The sequence below is a fragment of the Panthera onca genome (assembly GCF_046562875.1).
Source record: "Panthera onca isolate mPanOnc1 chromosome E1 unlocalized genomic scaffold, mPanOnc1 haplotype 2 h2.Chr16_ul_9, whole genome shotgun sequence".
NCBI lineage: Eukaryota > Metazoa > Chordata > Mammalia > Carnivora > Felidae > Panthera > Panthera onca.
The window spans coordinates 163,785-189,538 of NW_027675823.1; the positions used below are offsets into that span (position 1 = coordinate 163,785).

Consider the following 25,754-nt stretch of genomic DNA (forward strand, 5'->3'; position numbering starts at 1 on the left):
CCGCTTCACAGTCTTGCAGGCTTAGAGACTGAGAAATCCTAGCTAAGTTTCAGAGGCCTTATTTGCCCATAAGAGTTGACCCTGGATTGGTCTCAGGCTTCCAGCCTGGACAGCTCTTGCAGTGAAAGTTGACTTCCCTGGTCATCAGGTAGAATCTCCATTAGCTGTCAATTCTGAGTAACAACCTTTAAGAACCAAACTAAACCTTTGGGTTGCTGACCTCTCCCTAACATGCTATGGTATCCCTTGTACACGATCAAAATGTTGTAGCTGTACTTTGCCTTAAGGGGAATTGTATTGTCTATAAGGGACATGGGCCATTTCTGCCAATAAACTGTCCAAGCGCATTCTCTCCCTCCCCCTCCCCCTCCACCTCCCCCTCCCTCCAAAGCATTGTTCATCGTATCTGGTGGGATTTTGTTTCCGGGGAGTAGACACTTGCCTTGTTTCTAACATGAAGTATCAGCTATAGTCCATGGTCTGTATTCCAGAACTCACACTGACCTCTACCTAATGCCTTACTGTCTAGTCATCTGATTTTGAACATTGTTGTTTCCATAGTTTTAACTTCCTGTGTCATTATTCCTTAGTTCCTATCTCTTAAGATGATAGCGTTTTTGAACCACACAGTTGTTAACTTCATGTGTATTTTTTCACACATAGTTATGATTAAAAACTGAAGTGTGAGATGAGAAAACTTCTAGGGAAATGCTTTTATTTTCTGCTTTTATAAATAAAAAGAATGTGTAGTTATTGGGTGCTATCATTGTATACAGCTAGTTTTAGAACAAGAAAAATTCTGAATTGATCTTGTTAACTTTATTTTTTAAATGTTGATTTTTGAGAGAGTAAGCAGGGGAGAGGCGGAGAGAGGGGGACAGAGGATCTGAAGTGGGCTCTAGTGCTTACAGCAGAGACCCCAGTATGGGGCTTGAACTCATGAACCATGAGATCATGACCTAAGCTGAAGTCAGACGCTTAACTGACTGAGCCATCCAGGCGCCCTCTTTTTTTTTTTTTTTTTTTCCAATCCTTATTCACTTTATTTCAGAAAGTGGTAAAATAGCTGTGGAATACAGACCCTGTGAAGAGATCACAGATGCCAGTACTGAAGACGAGCTGCAGGATTTAATTCAAGTATGTGGAGATTAAAGTTCAAGGGTGACATAGCCACTGTAGCCATAATGTAAAGCAACCAGCAGAATTTGGAAGACTTTGGCATTAGCTCTATCATCCTTTGGGAAATGTGAAACTCAAAAACTGCTTTTGACTGCAGGGGATTTCTGGGGCTTTTCCTGAAGTCCTGACCCTTGGCTCTGACCCCTTATTTGAAATTTGGAGAGCAAATTTCATCAGAGCACTCCCACAGTTGTGGACATAGGAGAGGACACAAGCCTTTTAGAGCTCCCCTCAAACAGAATCTCAAGGATTTGGGAACAGAGTAACTATGGCCTTAAATGTGATTATACTACAGCGTTTGAAACCATTATGCCATTCAAATAGGATGTATCACCCAGATGTCGGCATCTCATATATATCTTGCGTGAATATCTTGCTGAAGAACTTTTCTGTAAATCACTCACATGGATGTCCTGAATTAGGGATGAAGTTGCCGAAATAATTTCTAAAAAAAATTTTTTTTTTACATTTATTTATTTTTGAGACAGAGAGAGACAGAGCATGAACGGGGGAGGGTCAGAGAGAGAGGGAGACACAGAATCTGAAACAGGCTCCAGGCTCTGAGCTGTCAGCACAGAGCCCGACGCGGGGCTCGAACTCACGGACCACGAGATCATGACCTGAGCCGGAGTCAGCCGCCCAACCGACTGAGCCACCCAGGCGCCCCGCCAAAATAATTTCTAAAAGAAAATAGTAATGTGCCACATACAGAATGTTAAAAAAAAAAAAAAAAAAAAAAAAGCAAAAATGTGTTTCAAGTCATTGAGAGATTAATTTGGGGCTAGATTTGTGAATTTTTTTTTTTCGATTTTTTTTTTTTAATGTTTATTTATTTTTGAGAGTGAGAAAGAGCGTGAGCTGGGGAGGGGCAGAGAGAGAGGGAGATGCAGAATCTGAAGCAGGCTCCAGGCTCGGAGCTGTCAGCACAGAGCCCGGCGCGGGGCTCGAACTCACAGACTGCGAGATCATGACCTGAGCCGAAATCAGGCACTCAGCCAGCTGAGCCACCCAGCCGCCCCTCGATTTCTGAATATTTAACTCACCCCACAGTTGCAAAGTTTGTTTTGAAGGGAAGAGAGTGGAGAAAGAGAAGATGGTTACTTTCTGAAAAAGCACTGGAAGATTTTTCGTGCAAAATAATAATGTTAATTGAATCTAAATCAAACCAGTCGAGGAAACTTCAGACGTTTCCAAGTTTAGGCTTTGAGAAGTCTCGCTTCCTGGGGTGCCTGGGTGGCTCCATAGGTTGAGCATCCGACTCTTGATTTTGGCTCAGGTCACGATCCCAGAGTTTGTGGGGTCAGCCCCACGTCGGGCTCTGTGCTGAGCATGGAGCCTACTTGGGATTCTCTCTGTCTCTCCCTCTGTCCCTCTCCTCCGCTCACGCTTTCTCTCTCTCAGGAAAAAAAAAAATTAAAAAAAAAAAGTCTAGCTTCCTGAAAAAGGTGAAAAGATGAGAAAAAGATTCAGCATTGATGCTAAAGATTTCAGAAACCTGATTATAGCAACAGATCCATTCCTGCATGAGGCCAGTCTTGGAATCAGTTCCATATAAAAACTATTCCTGTGTGCTAGACATTGGGATTAAGATAAAAACCCCCTCTCTCTTGCATTTTACATGCTAGAGGTTGTGCCAGACCATAAGCAAGGACTAAAAATACATTAGAAAAGGGGCTGTGAAGGAAGTAAACTGAGTGCTAGTTGCAGTATTTCAAGAAAATTGTTTAACACGCTGACTATAACATCCTAAGTGCCTTCTCCATGTGGGCGCACAGAGTGGACCTCTGAAAAGTGGCCTTGTTACTTTTTCTAGATCAATGGCTATGTCCAGTCAAGATGAGATGGGGGAAGTTTTCCCACCCAGTGTAAATAAAGGGCTAGAATTGGTTTCCGGCCCTCTTTCCCAGAATGAATTGCTTAGCACTCCCCCCAAACTCCTCCTACAGACATTTAGGGGCCATCGCAGATTCAGTGGTAGGCCCCCATCTAACAGAGTGGTGAATTAATAATCAGCCATGGGTACTGAGAATTTAGAGGAAATGGCAACATTTTAGAATATCTGACTGTGAAGTGTGTTCTCCTCCCCATCGCCCTAACTGGTGCTTATTTTGCAGGTCAGCTACTTTTCTTGGAAGCAGTATGGCCAGGGGGAGGAAGAACGTCTCTCGGATTTAAGCTTTGAAGAGCAAGAGTTCAAATTGCTAGAGCTGGACTAGCATTTTTTAATTTCCCAGGATGCCAGGTCCTGTGGCTTCCTTGGAAGCTCTGCTCCACTCCCCCACCCTTCCACCCCTCAGAGCTGCGGGAGTGCGGGGCCACCCAGATCTGAGTCCAAGTACTACCTTGCTGTGAGCAGCCCCGGGCCGGGGAGGGGGGGGGGAGGGGGGAGGGGGGGAGTGGGGGGGAGTGGTGGCCTTTGCAGGGTGGAGGGAGGCCTGGGCCCCAAGTGATTCTGGGAAAAGGGCCCGCTCTGCTGGTGCGGAGCCCATCTCCAGGGAGCTAATAAAGGTGGCGTAATTAAAGACGTCATTAAGGGTGGGACGTGGGCGGGGAGGGCGCACAGTTGCTAACTGCGCGTGCGCATCACGGGGCTGCCATAATGGTTTGGCTCCCGCTCAGGGCCCAGCGCCAGTACCCCACTCGCCTGGGTCGCTGCACCCCGGAGCCTCCGCGTGTCATGTCCCGGCTGCGCCTGTTGGCCCCACTGCTTCTCTTTATGTGGCAACCGTTGTGGCTGCTGGTCCAGGCAGCTCAGCCTCCGGAGTGGGCCCTGGACCCTGCCCAGCTGACTTCCGACCCCCTGGAGGCGGCTGAGCCCTGGTCTTCTCGCTCCTCTGATCCCCCGCCCGAATCGCCCCAGGCACTTACACGCCCAGCTGAGCCGGGGGGCTTTAATTACCCGGGGTCCTCTGCTCCAGCCCAGATGTTGGCCCCGCCTAAGGAGTTGACCGAGACTTTGGTTCCATTCCTGGACACGGATTCGTTTGGAGAACTACCCCCAGGGCCAGATGAGGATCTGAATGACCAGCTAACCCAGCATCAAAGGCTCCCAGAGGTGGTTCCAGTGCCAGGTTGGGATCAGAATCAGACCATAGCTCCGCCTCCTCAACTCAAAAGTAAGACTAAAACTGTAGGTTTATTTTTTTTTTTATTTATTTTTTTATTTTTTAATATATGAAATTTACTGTCAAATTGGTTTCCATACAACACCCAGTGCTCATCCCAAAAGGTGCCCTCCTCAATACCCATCACCCACCCTGCCCTCCCTCCCACCCCCCATCAACCCTCAGTTTGTTCTCGGTTTTTAACAGTCTCTTATGCTTTGGCTCTCTCTAAACTGTAGGTTTAGATCAGGCTGAAGATCACCAGTCATTTGAAATACTTGTTCCATCTCTGGATAGTCAGAGTTCAAAGCCAACAAAGTTTATTGTTTCACCCCTAAACCTGAAGAAAGATCTAGCTCAGCATCGAAGGCTTGCCAAAGTTGTTAGAACTCCAAACCATTTTGCAAATAAAGAGCACCTACAACAACAGCTGCAGGATGATTATTTAGATTCCAATATGGGTCTCCTGTATCCTGAGGAGAACCTACCTATGGGTTTCCCAGGGGGACTGAAAGGGCGGGCCTACGCCGGCTGACTCCATCTTGTTCTGTGTTCTCCACCTTGAGTGACTATGTCCCCGACATGACCCCTTTTCCGGGAAATTCACAGAAACCTCAGACTGCGCCTCCTCCCCTTGAGTAACCTCCCGCTCACCCGTTCAAACTTTCTGATCAAAACACGCCCAGCGACCTGCGTAACAGGACTCCGACCCTTCCCCAACCAATCGGCTGAGGCCACGACCCTTCCCCAGCCAATCGGCTGAGGCCACAGCCATTACCTCACCAACTGCCCCTAGACCCCTATAAAACCTTTGTGGTTTTGAAACTCGCTCTCTCTCCCTGGTATCTCACCGCTGCGTCGGTGCAGGTAGGGAATTGAGCTCGAGCTAGCTCGAATAAAGGTTCTTTTGCTTTTGCATTGGACTCGGCTCCCTAGTGGTCTTTGGGGATCACGAATTCTGGGCATAACAGGACCAGATCAACTTCCAAACTTCTCTGAGGAGGCTGAAATTCCTCCACCCTTACAGACGACCCCAAATCATCTAGAGTCCCCTGAGGAAGCTGAATCTTTTTTGCCCCAAGGGGAGGCTCAGGCTCAGCATCCAGAGCCCTCTGAAGAGACAGAACCATCTCTACTTGAGCAGGAGGCTCCATCTCAGCGTCCAGAGTCCCTTAAGGATGGAAATTCAGCAAACCCACAAGAGGCCCCAGCTGAGCCTTCAAGTACCCCTGAAGAGGTCGAACCTTCTTCAGTCCAGCAGGAAGCCTCAGCTCACCCTACAGAGGCCCCCGAGGAAGTGGAACCTTCTCCAACCCCCCAGGAGGCCCCTGCTCAGCCTCCAGAGCCATCTAAGGACATCATATCTCAACTGTTAGCACATCATGAAGTAAATGTGCTATCTCCAAGTCAGAGTGAAGCTCAGAAGCCAAGCTTCCCCAATGTCACTGTTAAACCTCTGGATCTTACCATAACTCTAACTCAGCCTGCGGAGCACCCTGAGGAGGCTGGACCTACCCCAGTCCAGCAGGAGGCCCCTGCTCAGCCTGCAGAGCGCCTCGAGGAGGTTGAACCTACCCCAGTCCAGCAGGAGGCCCCTCCTCAGCCTGCAGAGCGCCTCGAGGAGGTTGAACCTACCCCAGTCCAGCAGGAGGCCCCAACTCTAGTTCCAGAGTTCCCTATCGAGTATTTAACTCAACTTGCAGTAAGTGATGAGGTGACATCTCTACCTCTAGGTCAGTATCCAGATTATTTAATGTTTCCCAGGGTTATAGGTAAGCCTTTAGATGTGGAATTTACCACAACTCCAGGGCCTGATAAAGGTGTTGAATCTTCTATAGCCCAGCAAGAGGCCCCACCTCAGCCTCTTGAACATACTGAGGAAGCAGAACTTTCTCTAACCCAGCAAGAGACCTCGGGTAAGCCTCCAGAGGAGGTTGAGCCTTCAAGTGAGCAGGAGACCCCAGGTCAGCCTTCCGAGCCTCCTGGGGTGATTGATCCTTCTCTAAGGCAGCAGGAGACCCCAGCTCAGCCTTCAGTGCCTCCTGAGGAAGGTAAGCCTTCTCTAAGCAAACAGGAACCCCCAGCTCAGCTTCCAGACCGTTTTGGAGAAGCTGAACTTTCTCCAACCCAGGAGGAGGCCTTAGCTCAGCTTGCAGAGCTCCTTAATGAGGCAGAATCTTCAACCCAGCAGGAGACTCCAGCTCAGTCTCCAGGGGAGATAGAATCTTCTGCAACCCTGCAAGAGCAACCAGCTCAGCCTCCAGAGCTGCCTTCCAGGGAGGTGGAACCTTCTCCAACCCAGCAGGAGCACCCAGCTCAACCTCTATGGCATCATAAGATGACAGTTTCACCTCCAGGTCACTACCATGATCAACATTTAAACCTGCCCAATGTCAGTGTGAAACCTCCAGATGTGCAGCTTACCATGACTGCAGAACCCACTACAGAGGTGGGACCTTCTGCAGTTCGGCACGAGACTATAGCTCAGCCCTCAGTGCCTCTTAATGTGGAACCTTTTGAAACCCAGCATGAAGCCCCAACTCTGCCTCCACAGTCCCCTGAGGTTGAATCTTTGCCAGTCCAACAGGAGACTCCAACGCAATCTCCAGAATCTACCACACAGGAGAAACTTCCAACACAGCAGGAGACCCCAGTTCAGTATCCAGAATATCCTGGAGAAGTTGAACCTTCTACAACCCATCAGGAGGCCCTAGCTCAGCAATCACAGGCCCCTGAGGAGGGTGAATCATCCTCAACCCAGGAGGAGGCCCCGACTCAGCTTCCAGAGGCCCAGGAAGAGGGTGAACCTTCCCCTCTCCAGGAGGAGGGCCAGGGTCAGCACCCACAGGCCTCCGAGGGGAGTGAACCACCTACAACCCAGGAGGAGTCCCCAGCTCAGCATCCACAGACCCCTGAGGAGGTTGAATCTTCAACCCAGCAGGAGGCTCCAGCTCAGTATCCTCAGGCATCAGAGGAGGGTGAGCCTTTTCCAACCCAACCAGAGACCCCAACTCAGTATCCAGAGCCCCTTGAGGGGACTGAGCCTTCTCCAGCCCAGTCAAAGGCCACAACTCAGCATCCAAATCCCCTTGGGGAAGTTAAACCTGCAACCTATCAGGAGGCCCCAAGTCAGCATCCACAGACCTCTGAGGAAATTAACCCTTCTGCCACTCAACAGGAAGCCACAGCTCAACATCCAGAGCCTTCTGGTGAGGTTGAACCTTCTCCAACCCAACAGGAGGCCCCAGCTCACTCTCCAGAGCATCAGGTGGTAACAGTTTTTCCTCAAGGTCAGAATCAAGCTCAGCTCCTGCTGTTGCCTAATGTCACTGTTAAACCTGTGGATTCCTCAGTTACCATGACCTCAGAATCCACTAATGAGGTTGAAGCTTCTCCACTCCGAGAAGAGGCCTCAGCTCAGTCTGCAGTGTCCCCTGAGCAGTTGGAACCTTCTCCAATCCAGCAGGAGGTCCCACATCAGCATCCAGCTGCCCCTGAAAATGTGGAATCTTCTCCAGTCCAGCATGAAGTCTCAACTCCACCCGAAGATTTTCCTGAGGAAATTGAACTTTCTCCAAGCCAGCAGGAGAGCTCAGCTCTGCCTCAAGTGCCTGTTGCAAGTATAGAACCTTCTCCAATCCAGCAAGAGGTCCCAGCTCAGCAACCAAAGCCCAATGAGGGGGTCGAGTCTTTTCCAGTTCAGTATGAGCATCCAGCTCAGCCTCCAGGGTCCTCTACAGATGTTGTAGCTCAGTCTCCAGTACAGCATGAGGTGACATTCTCACCTCCAGGTCCAGGTGAAGATCAGCATCCAGTGTTGCCTAATATCACAGGTAAACCTGTGGATCTGAGGATTTTCCTAAGTCCCCAGGCAACTAAGGAGGTTAAACATCTTCCAGTGCAGCAGGATGTCCCTGCTCAATCTCCTATTCCCCCTGAGAAAGTTGAATTTGCTCCAGCTCAGTCCAAGCATCTTTCCCAGTCTCCAGAGTCCCCTGAAGATGAGTCTTCTCCAGGCCAACAAGAGGTCCTAGCTCAGACTCCAGACCCCCCTAAGGCTGTGGACCCTGCTTCAGGCCAACAGGAGGCCCCAGCTCAGTCTGTAGTCCCCCAGCTGGCCCCAGCTCAGCCTTCAGAGCCTCCTGAGAAGGTAGAACCATCTCCAGTTCAGCAGGAAGTCCCAGCTCAGCCTTCAGAGCCCCCTAATGAGGCAGAATCTTCTCCAACCCCGCAGGAGGCCCTGGTTCAGTCTCCTGTCCCCCAGCAGGCCCCAGCTGTATCTCCTGAGCCCCCTAAGGAGGTAGAACCTTCTCCCACACTGCAGGAGGCCCCAGCTCAGCCTTCAGAGCCCCCTAATGAGGCAGAGTCCCCAACCCAGCAGGTGGCCCCAGCTCAGTTTCCAGTCCTCCAGGAGTCCCCAGCTATATCCCCTGAGCCCCCTAAGGAGGTGGAACCTTCTCCCACACCTCAGGAGCCCCCAGCTCAGCCTTCAGAGCCCGGTAATGAGGCAGAATCTTTTCCAACTCAGCAGGGAGCCCCAGTTGTATCCCCTGAGCCCCCTAAGGAGGTAGAACCTTCCACACAGCAGGAGGCCCCACCTCAGCCTTCAGACCCTCCTGAGAAGGTGGAACCATCTCCAGTCCAGCAGGAAACCCTATCTCTACCTCTCGAGCCACTTAAGGAGATAGAACCTTCTCTAACACAACAGGAGGTACAAGCTCAGCCTTCAGAGGCCCCTGAGAAGGTAGAACCATCTCCAATTCTGCAGCAGTCTCCAACTCAACCTCCGGAGCCCTCTAAGGAGGCAGAAACTCCTCCAGCCCAGCAGGAGGCCCCAGTTCAGCCTCCAGAGCCACCTGAGGAGGTTGTAGCACAACCTCCAGTCCATAATGAGGTGACAGTTCCACCTCTAGGACAAGAGCAAGCTCAGCATCCAAACTTGCCCAATGTTACTGTTCAGCCTGCTGACCTGGAGCTTACTGTAACTCCAGAACCTACTGTGGAGGCTGAGCAGTCTACAATCATGCAGCAGACTCTAGCTCCTCCAGAGGACACTGAGGCGACACCTCCACATCCAGAGCAGGTCCAGGCTCAGCATCCAAATTTGACTGAAGTCAGAGTTCAGCCTTTAGACCTGGAACTGACCATAACTCCAGAACCCACTACAGAGGTTGAAACTTCAACCACGCAAGAGATCCCAGGTCACCCTTCAGAGCCACCTAAGGAGGTTGTAGTTCAGCCTCCACTGTTTCAGGAGGTGACAGTTCCAACTCCAGGTCTGGATCAAGCTCGTCATCCATCGTCACCTAATGTAACAGTTCAGCCTTTGGACCTAGAGCTTACCATAACTCCAGAACCCCCTATGGAGGTTAAAGCTTCTACAGCCCTGAAGAAAACTACAGCTCCTCCAAAGGACCTTGAGGTAACATTTGCACATCTAGAGCAGGTTCAGGTTCAGCATTCAACCTTGAATAAGGCCACAACTCAACATTTGGACCTGGGGCTTACTATAACTCCAGAATTCAATAAGGAGATTGAACTTCCTCTACCTATGCAGGAGACTCCAATTCAGCCTCCAAAGCCACCTGAGGAGGTTATTGGAGCTCAACCTCCAGTATATCAGGAGCAGACTGTTCTGACACCAGGTCAGAATCAAGCTCAGCATTCATCACTCCCCAATATAACAGTTCGACCTTTGGACCTGGAGCTTACCATAACTCCAGAGCCCACTGTGGAGGTTAAAACTTCTACAGTCCTGAAGAAAACTACAGCTCCTCCGAAGGACCTTGAGGTGACATTTCCACATCTAGAGCAGGTTGAGTCTCACCATCCGACCTTGACTGAGGTCACAGTTCAGCCTTTGGACTTGGAGCTTACCATAACTCCAGAATCCACTACAGAGGTTGAACCTTCTCCAGCCATGCAAGAGACCCCAGATCAGCCTCCAGAGCCGCCTAAGGAACTTGTAGCTCAACCTCCAGTATATCAAGAGGCAGCAGTTCCAACCCCAGATCAGGATCAAGCTCAGCGTCTGTGGTTGCCGAATGTAACAGTTCAGCCTTTGGACTTGGTGCTTACTGTAACTACAGAACCCACTACGGATGTTAAACATTCCTCAGCCCTGCAGCAGACTACCGCTCCTCCAAAGGACCTTGAGGTGACATTTCCACATTCAGAGCACATTCAGCATCCAACCTTAACTAAAGTCACAGTTAAACCTTTGGACCCAGGGCTTACCGTAACTCCAGAATCCACTACAGAGACTGAACCTTCTCTAACCATGCAAGAGACCCCAACCCAGCCTCCAGAGCCACCTAAGGAGGTTGTTCAGTATCCGTCCCAACAGGAAGTGACAGTTCCTACTCCAAGTAAGGATCAAGGTCAGCAACCAACATTGCCCAGTGTCACAGCTCATCGTGTGGACTTGGGGCTTACCATAACTCCAGAACCTACTACAGAGGCTGAACATTCTACACCCGTGAAGGAGACTACAGCTCCTCCTCCAAAGGACCTTGAGGTGACACTTGCACATCCAGAGCAGGTTCAGAGTCAGCATCCAAACCTGACTGAAGTCACAGTTCCACCTATGGACCTGGAACTTACTGTAACTGCAGGATCCAGTGTGGAGACTGAACCTTCTCCAACCATGCGAGACACCCCAACTCAGCCTCCAGAGCCACCTAAGGAGGTTGTAGTTCAATATCCATTCCAGCAGGAAGTGACAGTTCCAACTCCAAGTAAGGATCAAGGTCAGCATCCAGCATCACCCATCATCCCATTTCGTCATGTGGAGCTTACTATAACTCCAGAACCTATTACAGAGGCTGAACATTCGACAACCCTGAAGAAGACTACAACTCCTCCCCCAAAGGACCTTGAGGTGACACTTGCACATCCAAAACAGGTTCAGAGTCAACATCGAAACCTGACTGAAGTCACGGTTCCACCTATGGACCTAGAAATTCCTGTAAGTCAGCAACCAGAGTCATTTGAGACAGGTTTTCCTCCAACAACTGAACATCCTGTGGTGCATTTTGTAAAGTATACCTCAGAAAAGGCATACACAACTTTAACTTGGCAACCAGAACAGAATGCCACCACAGACCTCAAAATATGTGAGCGCTGTACCTGCAAAGAGGAGACACTGTCGTGTGTTGGTCTCAGCCCACAGCAGAGGCTCCGCAGAGTGCCCGTGCTGGAGCCCGACACCTACAACGGCACCTTCACCATCTTGTAAGAATCGCCTTTACTTGTTTGTTCTCTGCCTCCTGCTTGACATGGCAGTCTCTTCCTCAATGTCGCCCTGGGCCTTCCTCATCTCCCCAACCACGTTGACTGACTTTCTGTTTTTACCTTTTCTTTGTCAACTATCCCTTATCTTCATTTTCCTTTTTACTACTGTTCGCCCTTCTGCAATCTTTTACTTGTAATTGTCCTTATTCTTTTTCCTTATCCAATTTTTAGCCCCATTATTTCATTCCTTAACCTCTACTCTCCCATTTTTGCTCCATCCTCTATAATAGGATACAACAGAGTAGTGAAGAGTAGAGATTCTGGAACTAGATTGCCTGCGTTTGGGCCGAGGTCTGTCATCTATTAGCTTTGTGACTCAGTTTCCTTTTCTGTGAAATGGAAATTATGATAGTTACCATCTCATGGGATTATGGTGAGATCTAGATGAGGTAATACATATGAAGCACTTGGATCAGTGCCTGGCGAAATATGAGTGTTAGCTGTTATTATTTTGATTCCCCAGACCTCATCTTTGACGCCCGGCCTTCCACATACAGTACTCAGTTTGGGCCCAACCCAAGAGTAAGTACTATGGGCGCCACACTAGGATGAAATCGTCTTCAGAACATGAAATGACAGGTGGGAAGAAAGGAAATGGTCATAAAAAGGGAGGTGGCATGTAATTAAGTACTAAAAGAGGTACCATGGGTGTTGGAATTCAGCAGACTCTGTAATCAGCGGAGTATGGAGGTCAGGGAGAGCTGCATGGATAAGCTAACACTTTAGCTGAGACTTAAAGAGTGGCTCTGATGTGTTAAATAGAGAAAAAATGGGTATAAGTCTAGGCAAAGGCACGGCTGCAGGAATGATCAGGAATTAAGAATTAGGTTAAGCAGTTAAAGATCCAATTACGAGAAACCTTGACTATCAGCTAGAGAGGTTTGAACGTTAGATTCTGAGTTATAGAGAGCCATTGAAAGTTTTCAAGCATGAGATATACAGACCGCTGAAACAGGATTATTTTCAGTTCCCCATATAGGCCGATCTGGAGAGGAGAGCTTGATCCAGCGAGACCAGATAGAATGTTCTAACAAAACCTGGGAATAAAGTAACAAGGGGCCGACTCAGAGTGGCTGAAAAGAGTAGAAAGAAAAGCCTTGAGAGCACTGCAAAGGAGGAAGTGACAAGATAGACTAACTGATGACAGTCGCGGGTGGGGTGTGCACGGGAAAGAGAAAACTCAGATATTACTCTGAAACTTCTGTCCCAGATAAGAATGATGGAAGTTGAGGCATCTTTTACCAGGGAACACAGAGCAACCAGAAGGCTTCAGGTTGACTGGAAATGTCCACCAGGCACATGGGCAGATGGGTATCTGTTTTGAATTTATTCCTGACTCCCCTGAAAAAAATGTGTATATAAACTGACCAGGTAAGCTGTTGCTGAGGGAAGAGGACAAAACTAAAGGTAAAGATTCAAAGTCATACGCAGAGTTAGCGGTTGAAACTGAACCTCAGGCATTTAATAGCTTCTCTTAAACATGTGTAATTCATGGATACATGAATTATCATGGATACTTTTTTTTGTTTTTAATGTCACAGGTATAGAGGATAAAACGTGAAAATCCCACCCCACCCTCCCTACCACTCATAAGATAACTCCTGTCACCTTTTTGGTGTGTGTCCTTCCTTCCCATCTCTTTCCTTTGCATTTTTTCCTAATTTCCTAATGAGGGGATACTTTTTAATTCCTTGCCCAGTGATTTGTTGCTTTTCCCTATACAATATGTCTAAGAAATCTTTCCATGTTAGTTATTCTAATTTCTAACTTCCCTTATCCTTCTAACACCTAGAGAGGTTTCAGTAGAGGGCTTCTTTACATTTGTTTGCTGATAATGGTAAATTTTTTACCATTTTTTTCGTTGAATTATTATTTTCTCATTGATTTGTGGAAGGAACCATTTTAGACACATAAGTGATTTGGGGAAAAAAAATACTTATCTCCAGAGTAATTAACAGGCGTTATCTACCCAAGGAATGGAACAAATAGGAAGTTCAGGTTCTAAGGAGCTGGCTTGTTTGTGCCAGTGGCCCCATGCTATCTCTTTATTAATTGCACCACCTGGGATGCTGATAGCCGCGGAAATTAGAAAGTTGGCATTTACTGCATTGGAATATTCCCCACAAGGTTGCCAGTGATTCTTTTATTTATTCTGTTCATTCCTTTCCTACCTATTCAAGGATCTGAACTGTGTTTCTTCACAGAAATTTCCAAGGAAACTCTATTTCTCACATTGATGAAAATGTATGGAAGGGATACCGTTGGGCTGAGAAACTGTGAGTATATTCTCTCCAAATACGAATACAAAAAAAAAACCAAAAAAAAAACCTAACTGCATTCTAAGGTCCTTCTTGGTCCAGAACTTTGAAGTCAGTAGCTCTGAGGAAAGGTGTTTCCCCTTCCATATCCCAACTCGACCTCTACCGATTGCAATTCTGTGTTAATTTTTTTTTTAACGTTTATTTATTTTTGAAACAGAGAGAGACAGAGCATGAACGGGGGAGGGTCAGAGAGAGGGAGACAGAGAATCTGAAACAGGCTCCAGGCTCTGAGCTGTCAGCACAGAGCCCGACGCAGGGCTCGAACTCACGGACCGCGAGATCATGACCTGAGCTGAAGTCGGCCGCTTAACCGACTGAGCCACCCAGGCGCCCCATCTGTGTTTATTTTAAAAATTAAATTTGGCAGGTTCCCTTTAAAATTAGAATCAATTTCAACTTATTTTCCATTATACAAGGAATACGTGATTATAGTCTCAATATATAAAAATGAAATAACAGGGGGGCCTGGGGGGCTTATTCGGTTAAGTGTCCAACTTCGGCTCAGGTCATAATCTCAACGGTTCGTGGGTTCAAGCCCCACGTTGGGCTCTGTGTTGACAGCTCAGAGCCTGGAGCCTGCTTCGGATTCTGTCTCCCTCTCTCTCTGCCCCTCTCCTGCTCATTCATTCCCTCTCTCTCTCTGTCTCAAAAATAAATAAACATTAAAAAAATTTTTTTTGATGAAATAACAGATCTAGTGAACACCTGCCTTATGTTCTAATCCCCCCACTGCTGGGATAGCCACTACTCTGGATTTAGTATATATCCTTCCAGACCTTTTTCCATGCATTTGCCTACATACATATTTACAGCAAAATAGGTTTGTTGTGTGATTTTCTTATCTTTTTTTTACATAAATTGTAACATCCTACAACTCGATTCTTTTGCTTCGTGGTATGTCTTAGACTTTTTTTCTTCCAGTACATAGAGGGTTACCCCATCCATGCAAGCTGCTGCATAATATTCCATAGTATGAGTGTATTACGATTTAGTAATTCCCCTCCTGATGGATGTTTAGGCTGTGTCCAGTTTTCTTATTACATGCATTGCTGCATGGACCACCTCATACATGCATCTTTGTGTACGTGGGTGGGTATTTCTGTAGAATAGATCCCTGGAAATGGAACTGTTGGGATGAAGACGATGTCGATATATACAATTTTAATTGCCCTCAAAAAAGGTGTGCCAATTTACACACCAATCCATACACCATGACAGCATTCATTTCCTCCTACCCTCCCACTCTTGGATATTCTCCATTTCTTGGCTGATCTGGTGGGTGAATAAAATGGGTCCCTTCTGAATTTGAATTTTTCTGATTACGTATACATTTAAATATCTCTGTATGTTTCCTGGGCATTTGTGTTTCTTGTCTGAATTTTCTGTCCTTTGCCAATTTTGTTGTTATCTTTTTTTTAAATTGATTTGTAGAAAAAGTCAGTGTAGACACAAGTAATTTTGGAAACAATATTATACTCAAAGTAACTGACTGACATTTTTCATGACAGATTGTGTGTCATATCATTAGTTCAACTTGGGTAGATAAGTCATAAATGACTTCTGAATTAATAATAAAAGACATAACAGTCATAGTAATCTAAATGTAGGGATTATGATCCCCCTAAAGTAGATTCCCCCCTGCCCCTTAGTCTGATAACCTTACTGGTAAGGGACAAATGGTAGAACAAGGTAGTTGTTTTCTTATGAATTTTATGAATTTCTTAAATACTATATATAGTTTATATTTTCTCATGATAGTATCTAACTTGGAGATCTTATTTCCCAAACTTGTAAGAAAAATGAAAGTAATTTGGCACAAGGAACAAGAGAGAGTGGAGAGAGTGGGTAGGCTGAGGGACAGGGGTAGGAGAAAAACTTTGAATTGTGTATTATATACCTTTGGAATTCTGAGCCATGCAAATATATATTACCTATTAAAAAAAATAAACTGAAATTAAAAAAATATTTTTTGAAAAGCGTGTATTTGGTAGTTTATATACTAGAAGATGAATCTGGTAAGATTTGATGATTCTTAAAAAATTTTTAAATGTTTATTTATTTTTGAGAGAGAGAGAGAGAGAGTGAGAGTGAGTGAGCAGGGAAGGGGCAGAGAGAGAGGGAGACACAGAGTCCTAAGCAGGCTCTAGGCTCCGAGCTGTCAGCACAGAGCCTGATGTGGGGCTCGACCCCACAAACTGTGAAATGATGACTTGAGCCGAAGTCAGACACTTAAGCAACTGAGCCACCCAGGTGCCCCAAGATTTGATGATTTCTAATTCAGCTTGAGGGTTATGCCTTGTAAGACAGAAGTTTTTAACTATGGGTCAATAGTCCCCTGGGGCAGGATTTTTAACCTTTTTTTCTATATATCAAATTTTTAAAAAAATTTTTTTTAACATTTATTTATTGCTGAGAGACAGAGCATGAACAAGGGAGGGGCAGAAAGAGAGGGAGACACAGAATTGGAAGCAGGCTCCAGGCTCTGATCTGTCAGCAGAGAGCCCAATGTGGGGCTCGAACCCACGAACCGTGAGATCATGACCTGAGCTGAAGTTGGACACTTAACAGACTGAGCCACCCAGGCACCCTTCTATATATGTATTGATGATCTGCAGAAGCTTATGTTCTTGGGATGATGTTTTCAAATGTATAATAAGTTAAAATATATAGGAAAAGGAAATTATGTGGAAATAGAGTTTTCAAAAAATTTTTAAAAAGATTAGTGATATAGCAATAAATCTGCTTCTGTTAGAATATTAAATAACAAAATATAATGGTACGCCTACTAACTATTATAACTTCAAGGTACTGATGAGAATAAATGATATTTTGAGATATCCATGCCAAATATGTGATATGAAAATATCTGATTTCTGCTGGGGACCAAATTAACTACACTAATCTGTGGTTTGTTGCCTACATTCATAATGGAAGGAAATGCTAATTCTAGTTAGAGGTTTGTGAAAATAGAGATGTGATTCTATTTCCCATCCAAGTTTGGCACCCACAAATTCAGTCCATTCTATTCACGGACCTGAGCCCTAAAGGGATGGTCTGCAAATTGAAATCGCATGCACACCTTTGCACGTATTCAAGAAAGTGCAGTTTTCTAGGGAAAGGGTCCATTCCATAGCTTTTATGAAATTCTCAAAAGGTTCTTGTCTCAAAAGATTGAGTCACAAATTGGGGCGGAGGTGGAGAAAGACATTTGTTTTCCTGTGAAGTTGTACTTATTCTCATAAATGATGATAAATGAATGATTTGTTTTAATTAAAAGTAGTATATTTGCAAATTGATACCTGTCACTTTCTGAATTCATTCAACAAATATTTATGGAGCATCTCCTATGTCCCAGGAACTGTTTTACATGCCAGGGATATAAGCCCAAGAACAAAACTGACCAAATATCCCACTTGTCAAGGGGTTTACAAATATATAATATAAAAACAAATATGTAAATATAATAAATACATAGAATTTCAAGTATTGGTAAGAAATCAGTGGCCAGATCTCTCAAGTTTTCTAATTTATTCAACGACCGTTTCTGCTGCTCATAGACTGAGTTTTTTACTAATGATAATACTTTTCATTCATATAATCTTGAGTTGGTTCTTTTTATTAGATGTACTGTTTACCTCTGTCTGAGGATATATTAATGATGCCATTCTAAATTTTGTATACTGTTTAGTTTTGAGAGAGAGAGAGAGTGAGAGACAGAGTGCAAGTTGGGGAGGGGCAGAGAGAGAGGGAGACACAGAATCGGAAGCAGGCTCCAGGCTCTGAGCTTCAGCACAGAGCCCAGTGCAGGGCTTGAACCCATGGACTGCAACCTGAGCCGAAGTCGGATGCTTAACCGACTGAGCCACGCAGGTGCCCCATTAATGTTGGTATTCTCAAATCCTTTTGTGTTTTCTCTGTTAACTGTGTCATTGACTATAAGCTGTTATATTTGTTTTTTATTTTCTGTCCTGAATAGAATTGGCTTTCTCACTCCATTTGGTCATTCCTGAGTGCAATTTATCTTTGTAGTTGAGATTTGACTTGCTTCTGTTTTCTGGTCCTAAGGAAGAGGTGAAATGAACCACGGGGCTTGTTATTGGTGACAGGTCCCCCTGAGAGTTAAAGAAGAGGTGGGAGGTGACTTCTAATGGCTAGTCAGAGTGTATACCCTTCCTCCAGGGTTCTGGGACCCTGCCCCCTTCTAACACCAATGGCTCCTGCCTGGAAGAAAACACCCTTTGCTGCCAGATCCAAGGAGGAAGGATGTGGGGTTGATGTGCTGTCCTTGGTCCTACTGCAGTATCCCAGCTAATCACCCTGTAGGTGGCTCCAAGGCATTTCTGGTGGGGAGTGTTTGTAGAGCTACTCCCTTGGCTTTGAGCTAAGGTTGTGGATTTTCTAATTGTATCTTTTCTAATCATCCTTAGGGACTTTGGTGGAGTTTGGAGTTTGGTAGAGACTTGGCATGTTTCAATCTGCCAGCTTGAAATAGCACAACCTCTTAGGAAGACAATTTTGTACCCCTGTTAAATCCTGGAGAAACTTAGGCAAATGTGTACTAGGATATAAACAGAAAAATGTCCAAAGCAGCACTGTTTATAATAACTAAAAATTAGAAAAATCTAGTATCCACCAACAGTAGAATGAACAAATAGTGTTACACGGGTATTTACTCTATACTTATTAAACTGAGCATTTATGTTATGTGCATTTTATGCACATTTTTAGTTCTCACAGATATTTTTTAGATGGGGAAAAAAATTAGATGGCTTTACTTGTAGCACTGATATGGTTATAAATAGGGCTTCCACAATAAAATTTGGGAAAAGAGAGGAGGAAGTGGCAGTTCTGTCCATGTTTTTGCCACTCAGGGCTGGGTTCTAACAGAGATTTTGTGATCCAGAGAGTAGGCATTAAATGTACATTTTGGTGTGAAGAGTGGATAGGGGTGTGTGTGTGTGTGTGTGTGTGTGTGTGTGTGTGAGAGAGAGAGAGAGAGAGAGAGAGAGAGGGAGAGACAAAGGAGTATGTGAGAAGAAAAGATTTGAATCAAACAGCAGAGATCACCATCCCTACATTAAATAAGAATTAGTGTATTTGGTGGCACCATTACCCAGGTTTCTCTCACATCTAGCGGTCCTGTGTAGCAAATAGTTGTAGTTATTTTTGCATTTTGACCCAGAAATGACCTTTTCATTTTGCAGAATTCTCAGGGACAATTATCTGACCGAATTACATAAAGACACATTTGAAGACCTGCTATCCCTCCAGTATTTGTAAGTTAATCAGTTCATCATTTATTATGAGTTTTTAGTTATATTATTTATTAAAAAATACAGGGTTCAAATTGGATAATTGCAACAATTTCTTCTAACAGTAGAATTCTATAATTCTCTATAGTGGAATTCTATAATTCTCTCTATTAAATTCTATAACTCTGTAAGTCTGTGGGGACCCAGCCCATCTCTAGCATTAAATACCTCCTATGCATTTTCAACTTTTTAATTTTATAGACAAGATATAGGAAAAAGCCCTTCAGTTGTAGAGGAAAAGGGGTAATGAAGTCTGAGCAATTATGGACACCCATATGAACCTTGTTATGTAAGTGTTCATATACCATCTGCTTTTATTTATATTTATTATTTGTGGCCCATGGATCAAATCCTGTGTATGGTCTGTCTTGATACAACCTATGAGTTCAGAATGATTTTCATGTTCTTAAAGGGCTGTAAAAGAGAAAAGAAGAGAAAGAAACAGAGAATATGTGACAGAGACCGTATATGGCCTGCAAAGCCTAAAATATTTACTGTCTGGCCTTTACAGAAAAGGTTTGAAAAAGTTGGCTTAGTAAAATGAGAGGAATTGAAGTTAACCTCAAATTGTCACCTACAAGACAAGAAAATATAGAACACTTACATTAATTTGAATGCCATTAACCCAGAATTTTTAAATAATTTAATCTAAATTAAATATTTAAATATTAAATATTTAACTAAGCAGGTGAATTATGTAAGCAGTATTACCAAGTACATATTAAATTATTAAGAGATTAAGGATTTCAGTGTGGGAAATTTTATTAGTTTATTTTTTTATTATTATTTTTTATGTCATTTATTGTTAAGTTAGCTAACATACAATGTGCACTTGGCTTCAGGAGTAGATTCCTGTGATCAGTGTGGAAATTCTTATGCCACCATAAAAATAGATGTTTAAAATGATGGTTAAGGGGTTGGGGCTCCTGGGTGGCTCAGTTGGTTGGGCGTCCGACTTTGACTCAGGTCGTGATCTCACAGTTTGTGGGTTCGAGCCCCGTGTCGGGCTCTGTGCTGACAGCTCAGAGCCCGGAGCCTGTTTCAGATTCTGTCTCCCTCTCTCTCTGCCCCTCCCCCACTCATGCTCTGTCTCTCTCAAAAATAAATAAACATTAAAAAAATGATGGCTAAGGGGCACGTGGCTGTCTCAGTCATTAGAGTCTGCAACTCTTGATCTCGAGGTTGTAGGTTAGAGCCCCATGTTAGGTATAGAGATTACTTAAAAAAAATGAAATCTTTAAAAATATAATGATGGTTAAGTGGTATAGTTAGAAATGTTTACACTAAACAAACATCAGAAATGCCTCTAACTTCGCTAATTACAGAATAAACATCTCTCCAGCCTCATTGTCAAGGAAGAAATGTTTGCATATATCTCTGTACATTAGACATACAGAGATACTAATGTTCTTTGCTATGGAGGTTCAGTGTTTATTCTTTGTCCATGCCATGCAAAGCTGTGTGTTTCATTAATCCTTTTTAAAAAATTTTTTTAATGTTTATTTATTTTTGAGAGAGAGAGAGACAGAGTATGAGCAGGGTAGGCACAGAGAGAGAGGGAGACACAGAATCCGAAGCGGGCTTCAGTCTCTGAGCTGTTGGCCCAGAGCCTGATGCGGGGCTCGAATTCATGAGCAGTGAGATCATGACCTGAACCGAACGAAGTCAGATGCTCAATCGACTAAGCCATCCAGGCACCCCTCATTAATCCTTATTAATGATGTGCTTTAGAAAATAGATTCTTCTTGCAAATGTGGAAGGCTTAAGGGTAGTGAGTAAAAAGAATCTCATATGACACTAAAAATAGCCCTTCAAATTATCAAACCTTCCAAGTCTTAGGGGACAACCACTTTGTATTGGTCTTCTTGGCTACCTCTGCCATCTGGGCTCCAAACGTTACAAACACAGTTTGGAGAAAACCAAAAGAGACAAACTGCGCAATGGATAGGGCCTTTCATTATTTCTACTATGAGGTACTTTGTAAGCCAATTATTTCATGTCAGGTGAAGTGTTCTCATTCATTCATTCAAAAAAAATGTGAATCAAAACCTAAAAAAGAATGTGACAGGCCCTATGCCCAGTACCATAGGCACGCAGATGGTTAAGACAGGCTTCCCACCCTTGTAGGAACTCATGATTTCACAGGGAAAATAAACAGAAGCTTAAACCATAATGCCTAAGCACTAAATGGATGATGAAGCACTGACAAAGTGCAGAAGAGGGAGCCACAAAGTCGTAAAACCACATTTCTTTTCAGTCGTTTTGCTCCTTCTACTCACTACCCAGCTGTTAATTTATTTTATAAATATTTGAGTTTGTTCTTTGTCCATGCATCAGTTTTAAACACAGTAGACAACGCAGATGAGCAAGACTAGTCCATACTTTCATGGAGTTTATGCCCAGAGGAAATGGAATGCCAGAATAACTATATTAAGAAGAAATTGGGGCACCTGACCGGCTGAGTCAGTAGAGCATGCGACTCTTGATCTCAGGGTCGTGAGTTCAAGCCCCAGGTTGGGCGTGGAGTCTACTTTAAAAAATTAAAAGAAGGAGAAGAAGGAGGAGGAGGAGAGGGGGAGGGGAAGAAATGGATTTGGGCAATGAGAAGTATAAGTTGTTTTTGGAACACAGAAGAGGGGGGGAAGACTTCAAGTTGGATCAGGGAAGTTACTAGAGAAATACTGTTTGAACAGAACCTTGAATGGCTATGACGTATCATCAGATAGACATCTTGGGAAGAATATGCTTGCAAGATAGAGTGAGTGAAAGGCAAAATGCAGGAGAAATTTCTTTGGTATCTGTAGAGTAGGAAACTAGAGCCGGATTTAGGATTTTGAAGGCCTTGGATGATATGCCACGCTACCGTGTTATCACAGCAGTGCTCTAGGACAAACTTTAGACTGCACCAGGGTCACCGGGAGGCCTTGTCAGAACACAGGTTCCACCTCCACAGTTCCTGATTCACTCAGTCCAGAGTAGAGCTGAGAATTTGCATCTTGAGTAAGTTCCCAAGTGACTCTGATATTTGAGAACCACTCCTGGAGAATTAATCTGGTGACTGTGTGCAGTATAGATTAGAATGGGAGAGACCAGAGATGAAAATGCCAGTCAGAAGATGGTGGTACCCATGTAGGTGGAAAGTGAGGGACTCGGCTGAAATCCATGGAAATAAGAGGGTCAACCATAATCAAGAATGGGTGTTTCCAAATAAAAATCCAGGACCATGTTGTTTTTTTGTTGGCCCCACTTGCAGCTGAAGCAATTGATAAATTCATAGACCGTTTAGGCAACGTACAACCAAAAATAAATTTCTATTAATATGATAATATAATTCTGAGTTCGTTCAAAGTTAGGTATTGATTAGAGGAGTAACTTCTTTTCAAGTTAAATGAAAAGGTATCTTTTACCTCTTCTGGTATTGACTTGGTGTCAAGAAATAGAACTAAACCAGGAAGGTGTGCTAATGTGAGAATATCCCTTTTAATATTAGAAATTATATGTGGCGATCACAACTTTGAGCTCATAATTTAGAAATTGATGAGGCCACAAACAGTCATTTAATCAATTCTTCTGCTCTCAGGAAAGATTACTTCCAAGATCTATCAAGATCTATAGTTGTATATTTTATGTATGAAGATCACAAAGGTGAGACTCTTAAGAAAGGTGAGGACAGGGTTAGGGGCTCTGGAAGGTTCAAATAACAATTCCTAATACTCAGAGTTTAGCCAAAAGCTACTTATTCAATACTACCATCCTACTAATTAGATATCTTATAGCTAATTGAGGCAATATTTTCCTTTTCCTTTTCCTAGAGATTTATCCTGCAATAAAATACAATCTATTGAAAGACGTACATTTGAATCACTACCTTTTTTGAAGTTTATGTAAGTTACAAATATAAATTCATTATATTTGGAATTTGTATTAAACTTAATTGTAAACCTCTTTGTTATTCATTTGGAATGAATGAAACTTTATTAGTCGAAAGCTACTAAAATTATGTAGCAAATCTTTTTTGTCTGTGGCAAAGTTTGGTGTGAGAGTTATTATAGAGATCAGAGTGAATCGTTCTAGAGCAGCAGTTCTCTGCCAGGGTGATTTTGCATCCAGGTGACACTTGGTAGTGTCTGGAGACATTTTTGATTGTCAGACTGTAGATGTGCTCCTGGCATCTAGTGGGTGGAGGCCAGGGCTGCTGTCACACCCTACAGTTCACAGGGCAGCACCCCCCCCCCCCATAACAAAGATTATCCAACCATAAATCTCAACAGTGCTAAAGTTGTGAAACGTTTTTCTAGAGAAATAAACTTACTTCTCTAGAAAAAAATACTTACTTAACACAAGTTATTTATTGAGCATTTACTGATTTGTATCTAATGCACCACATGTATAAACATGAAAGTATAAATCTTTCTTGCAAATATTTTTTTAAAAAGGCAAGTATCTTTCATAGTGAGATTTCTTTAGTGTATGGAGAGAGTATTGTGGTTATGTTTCATTATCTATAAATTAGAATCACTGCCAAAGGATAAATATTCTGAAAGAATATCTTTTTTTTCTCTTTGTTTGTGTCTTGTTTTTTTTTTGTGTGTGTGTGTGTGTGTAGAAATCTTCGTTGCAATTTACTCACCGAACTGAGCTTTGGAACATTTCAGGCCTGGCATGGAATGCCGTTTTTACACAAGCTGTAAGTGAAATAGAAAATGAATACATGTAAAAAAAAAAACAAAAAAAAACTACATGTAAAAATATCATACAGTGATTGGTTAGGTGTGTGTTAATAAACCCAGTATGAATTCTGGAAAGTAGGTCTTAAAATCCATTTTTTTTTTTCAAATGAGGAAACTAAGGTACAAAGAGACCAAGAGACTTGTCTTAACTCCTAAATGGCACTCTCTGCCCTCCCTCGTAACCAGCTTTCTGTGGGCAATGAAAGCCCCAAGCAAGTAACACCCAAGTCAGTATTATCATGGGAATTCGTGACAGTGATGCTTCCCCAAGGTGTGCATGGTCCTTGAAATCCACTTTTGAATTTAACTTTGATTCCTGCTCATGTGCAAGTTTCCTATGCAAAAGAGAACTTCAAAGAACTAAGTTTAGCACAGAGTTCTCCAGGCAGCAAAAGGTGTGGGTGCTTCTTGAGCCATCAGGAAAGCAGAAAGAACTCCTGAATGCCTGCCACAGGGCACTGCTCTCCATGTGTTTTCTTTCCTGACCACTCTTCAATTAAGAAGTGTGTTATTCCCTTTCAGCCGGAAAATTCTGTGATTTCTCTGTAAAAAAGCAAATCATACTGGACGTGTTCAGTGGCCTGAGGGGGATTTTTAGACTCAAGGTTGAAGACCCTCCTCTAAAGCAGACGCTGGAAAAGACTGTCTTACTGTCTTGTGGTTCAGAAATCCGATTTCACAACTTATCTTCCATTAGATGAAAGTGTTTACGGTGTGTCCGGAGCTGGAGTAAGTTCCTGCGGGTGCCCAAGAGCAGGGGCCTCCTCTCTCCTCTCATTAATTTGCTGATGCCTAACTTGGGGAAAGAATACTGAGGGTCAGTTTTTTGTTTTGCCGGCATGCCAGAGAACGGGCTCATTGAGTTTCTCCACCAAGAGGTTTTAGTGGTGTCAATATAATGTCTTAAAACTCACCACCTCTACTAAGCATCTTATAACACCGAGAGTCTCTTCTAAGAATCTGAATTTCATAGTTAGGTAGGCAATACAGGACAAAATAGGGTGGAATCCGTTGATAACAATGAATGAATTCATTGAAAAACACTCAGTGCCACGCGCACTCTGTGTCGACAGTGTACTAAGTACTGGGGGTACAAAGAATACACAGGGACTGTCCCCAAGAATCTTTCATACTGGAAGGAGAAAAAGATGGCCGTTGATGGGAAAACGTATGTGAGTCATGCTGGCATCAGTGCAGCAGGGTAACGAGCTGGGGGGTGACAAAGTAGGGGATGGTTGTGGAATAGAAAAGATTTGTCGTGGACAAGGCAACAACTTGCTTGTGTTGAGTTTTCACGTTCATCTTGATGAAGTTTTGGGGAGATGGTGGGGAGTCGGGAGCCGACGGCCAAGAAAGAATTCTTGAACATGTCTTTGGTGCAAAAAGGCGATTTTATGAAAGCACAGGGACAGGACCGTGGGCAGAAAGAACTGCACTGGGGTTGTGAAGAGTGACAGGTTATATGCTATGGAATTGGGAGGTCAAGTCAAAAGGGAAGTCTCCAGAGGGACTGTGATATGTGAAAGAGGACTCCTAAGATACCAGAGGCCTTGCTATTGTCAAGCTAAGGTTGTTTTTCCGTCTAGCAAAGCATTAAGACAATAGGGAGTTCCTGGAGAAATATTTTATTTGCCTGCCTCAAGTATCTGTCAATAGGCTGCAGGTTATAAGGAAATTTAATTTTACCTGAGATTTCCTTCTTGCCTTTGTTCCCCATATCACTATGGAGGGGTGATGTTGGGGCTCCAGGAAGCTGATTCTGTAGGTTTCTGGCGATTAGGCTATTGATAAGATTGCCTTTTTCTTGTAATTTAC

At 44.1% G+C, this 25,754-nt stretch overlaps 2 protein-coding genes and 1 long non-coding RNA gene across 4 annotated transcripts in view; 2 read left to right on the forward strand and 1 right to left on the reverse strand.

Annotated features, from left to right (window-relative positions):
* The first annotated feature begins 851 nt into the window (after positions 1–851).
* On the forward strand, positions 852–5,091 carry LOC145715204 (leucine-rich repeat-containing protein 37B-like). 2 transcript variants are annotated; one of them, XM_081794909.1, is made up of 3 exons: positions 856–1,137; positions 3,799–4,313; positions 4,523–5,091. In XM_081794909.1, the coding sequence occupies exons 2-3, from the start codon at positions 3,857–3,859 to the stop codon at positions 4,816–4,818; spliced, it is 753 nt and encodes a 250-aa protein (XP_081651035.1). In that variant the 5' UTR covers positions 856–1,137; positions 3,799–3,856; the 3' UTR covers positions 4,819–5,091. The 2 variants fall into 2 exon arrangements, 1 of the variants encoding a protein (XP_081651035.1); XR_014137214.1 differs by lacking the exons at positions 3,799–4,313; positions 4,523–5,091 and adding an exon at positions 3,294–3,550 and having other exon boundaries at positions 852–1,137.
* A 68-nt stretch (positions 5,092–5,159) lies between these two features.
* The window catches only part of LOC144615268 (uncharacterized), a 50,366-nt gene continuing 29,771 nt past the window's right edge, over positions 5,160–25,754 (forward strand). Inside the window, exons 1-5 of the mRNA XM_081794904.1 lie at positions 5,160–11,516; positions 13,781–13,852; positions 19,102–19,173; positions 23,022–23,093; positions 23,816–23,896. Of these exons, the coding sequence (XP_081651030.1) occupies positions 6,037–11,516; positions 13,781–13,852; positions 19,102–19,173; positions 23,022–23,093; positions 23,816–23,896 (5,777 nt within the window). The 5' untranslated portion in view covers positions 5,160–6,036. The remainder of the gene's footprint in view (positions 11,517–13,780; positions 13,853–19,101; positions 19,174–23,021; positions 23,094–23,815; positions 23,897–25,754) is intronic.
* Positions 11,690–13,150, reverse strand: LOC145715205 (uncharacterized). Its single transcript, XR_014137217.1, has 2 exons — positions 12,819–13,150; positions 11,690–12,613 (listed from the first exon to the last, which is right to left on the reverse strand). It is a non-coding gene; the product is annotated as an uncharacterized LOC145715205 (long non-coding RNA).

Coding starts and splice junctions, on each gene's coding strand:
- LOC145715204 (XM_081794909.1), top strand. CDS start 3,857: ATGTCCCGGCTGCGCCTGTTGGCCCCACTGCTTCTCTTTATGTGGCAA. Junction 4,314..4,522: donor AAGTAAGACTAAAACTGTAG/GTTTATTTTTTT, acceptor TCTAAACTGTAG/GTTTAGATCAGGCTGAAGAT.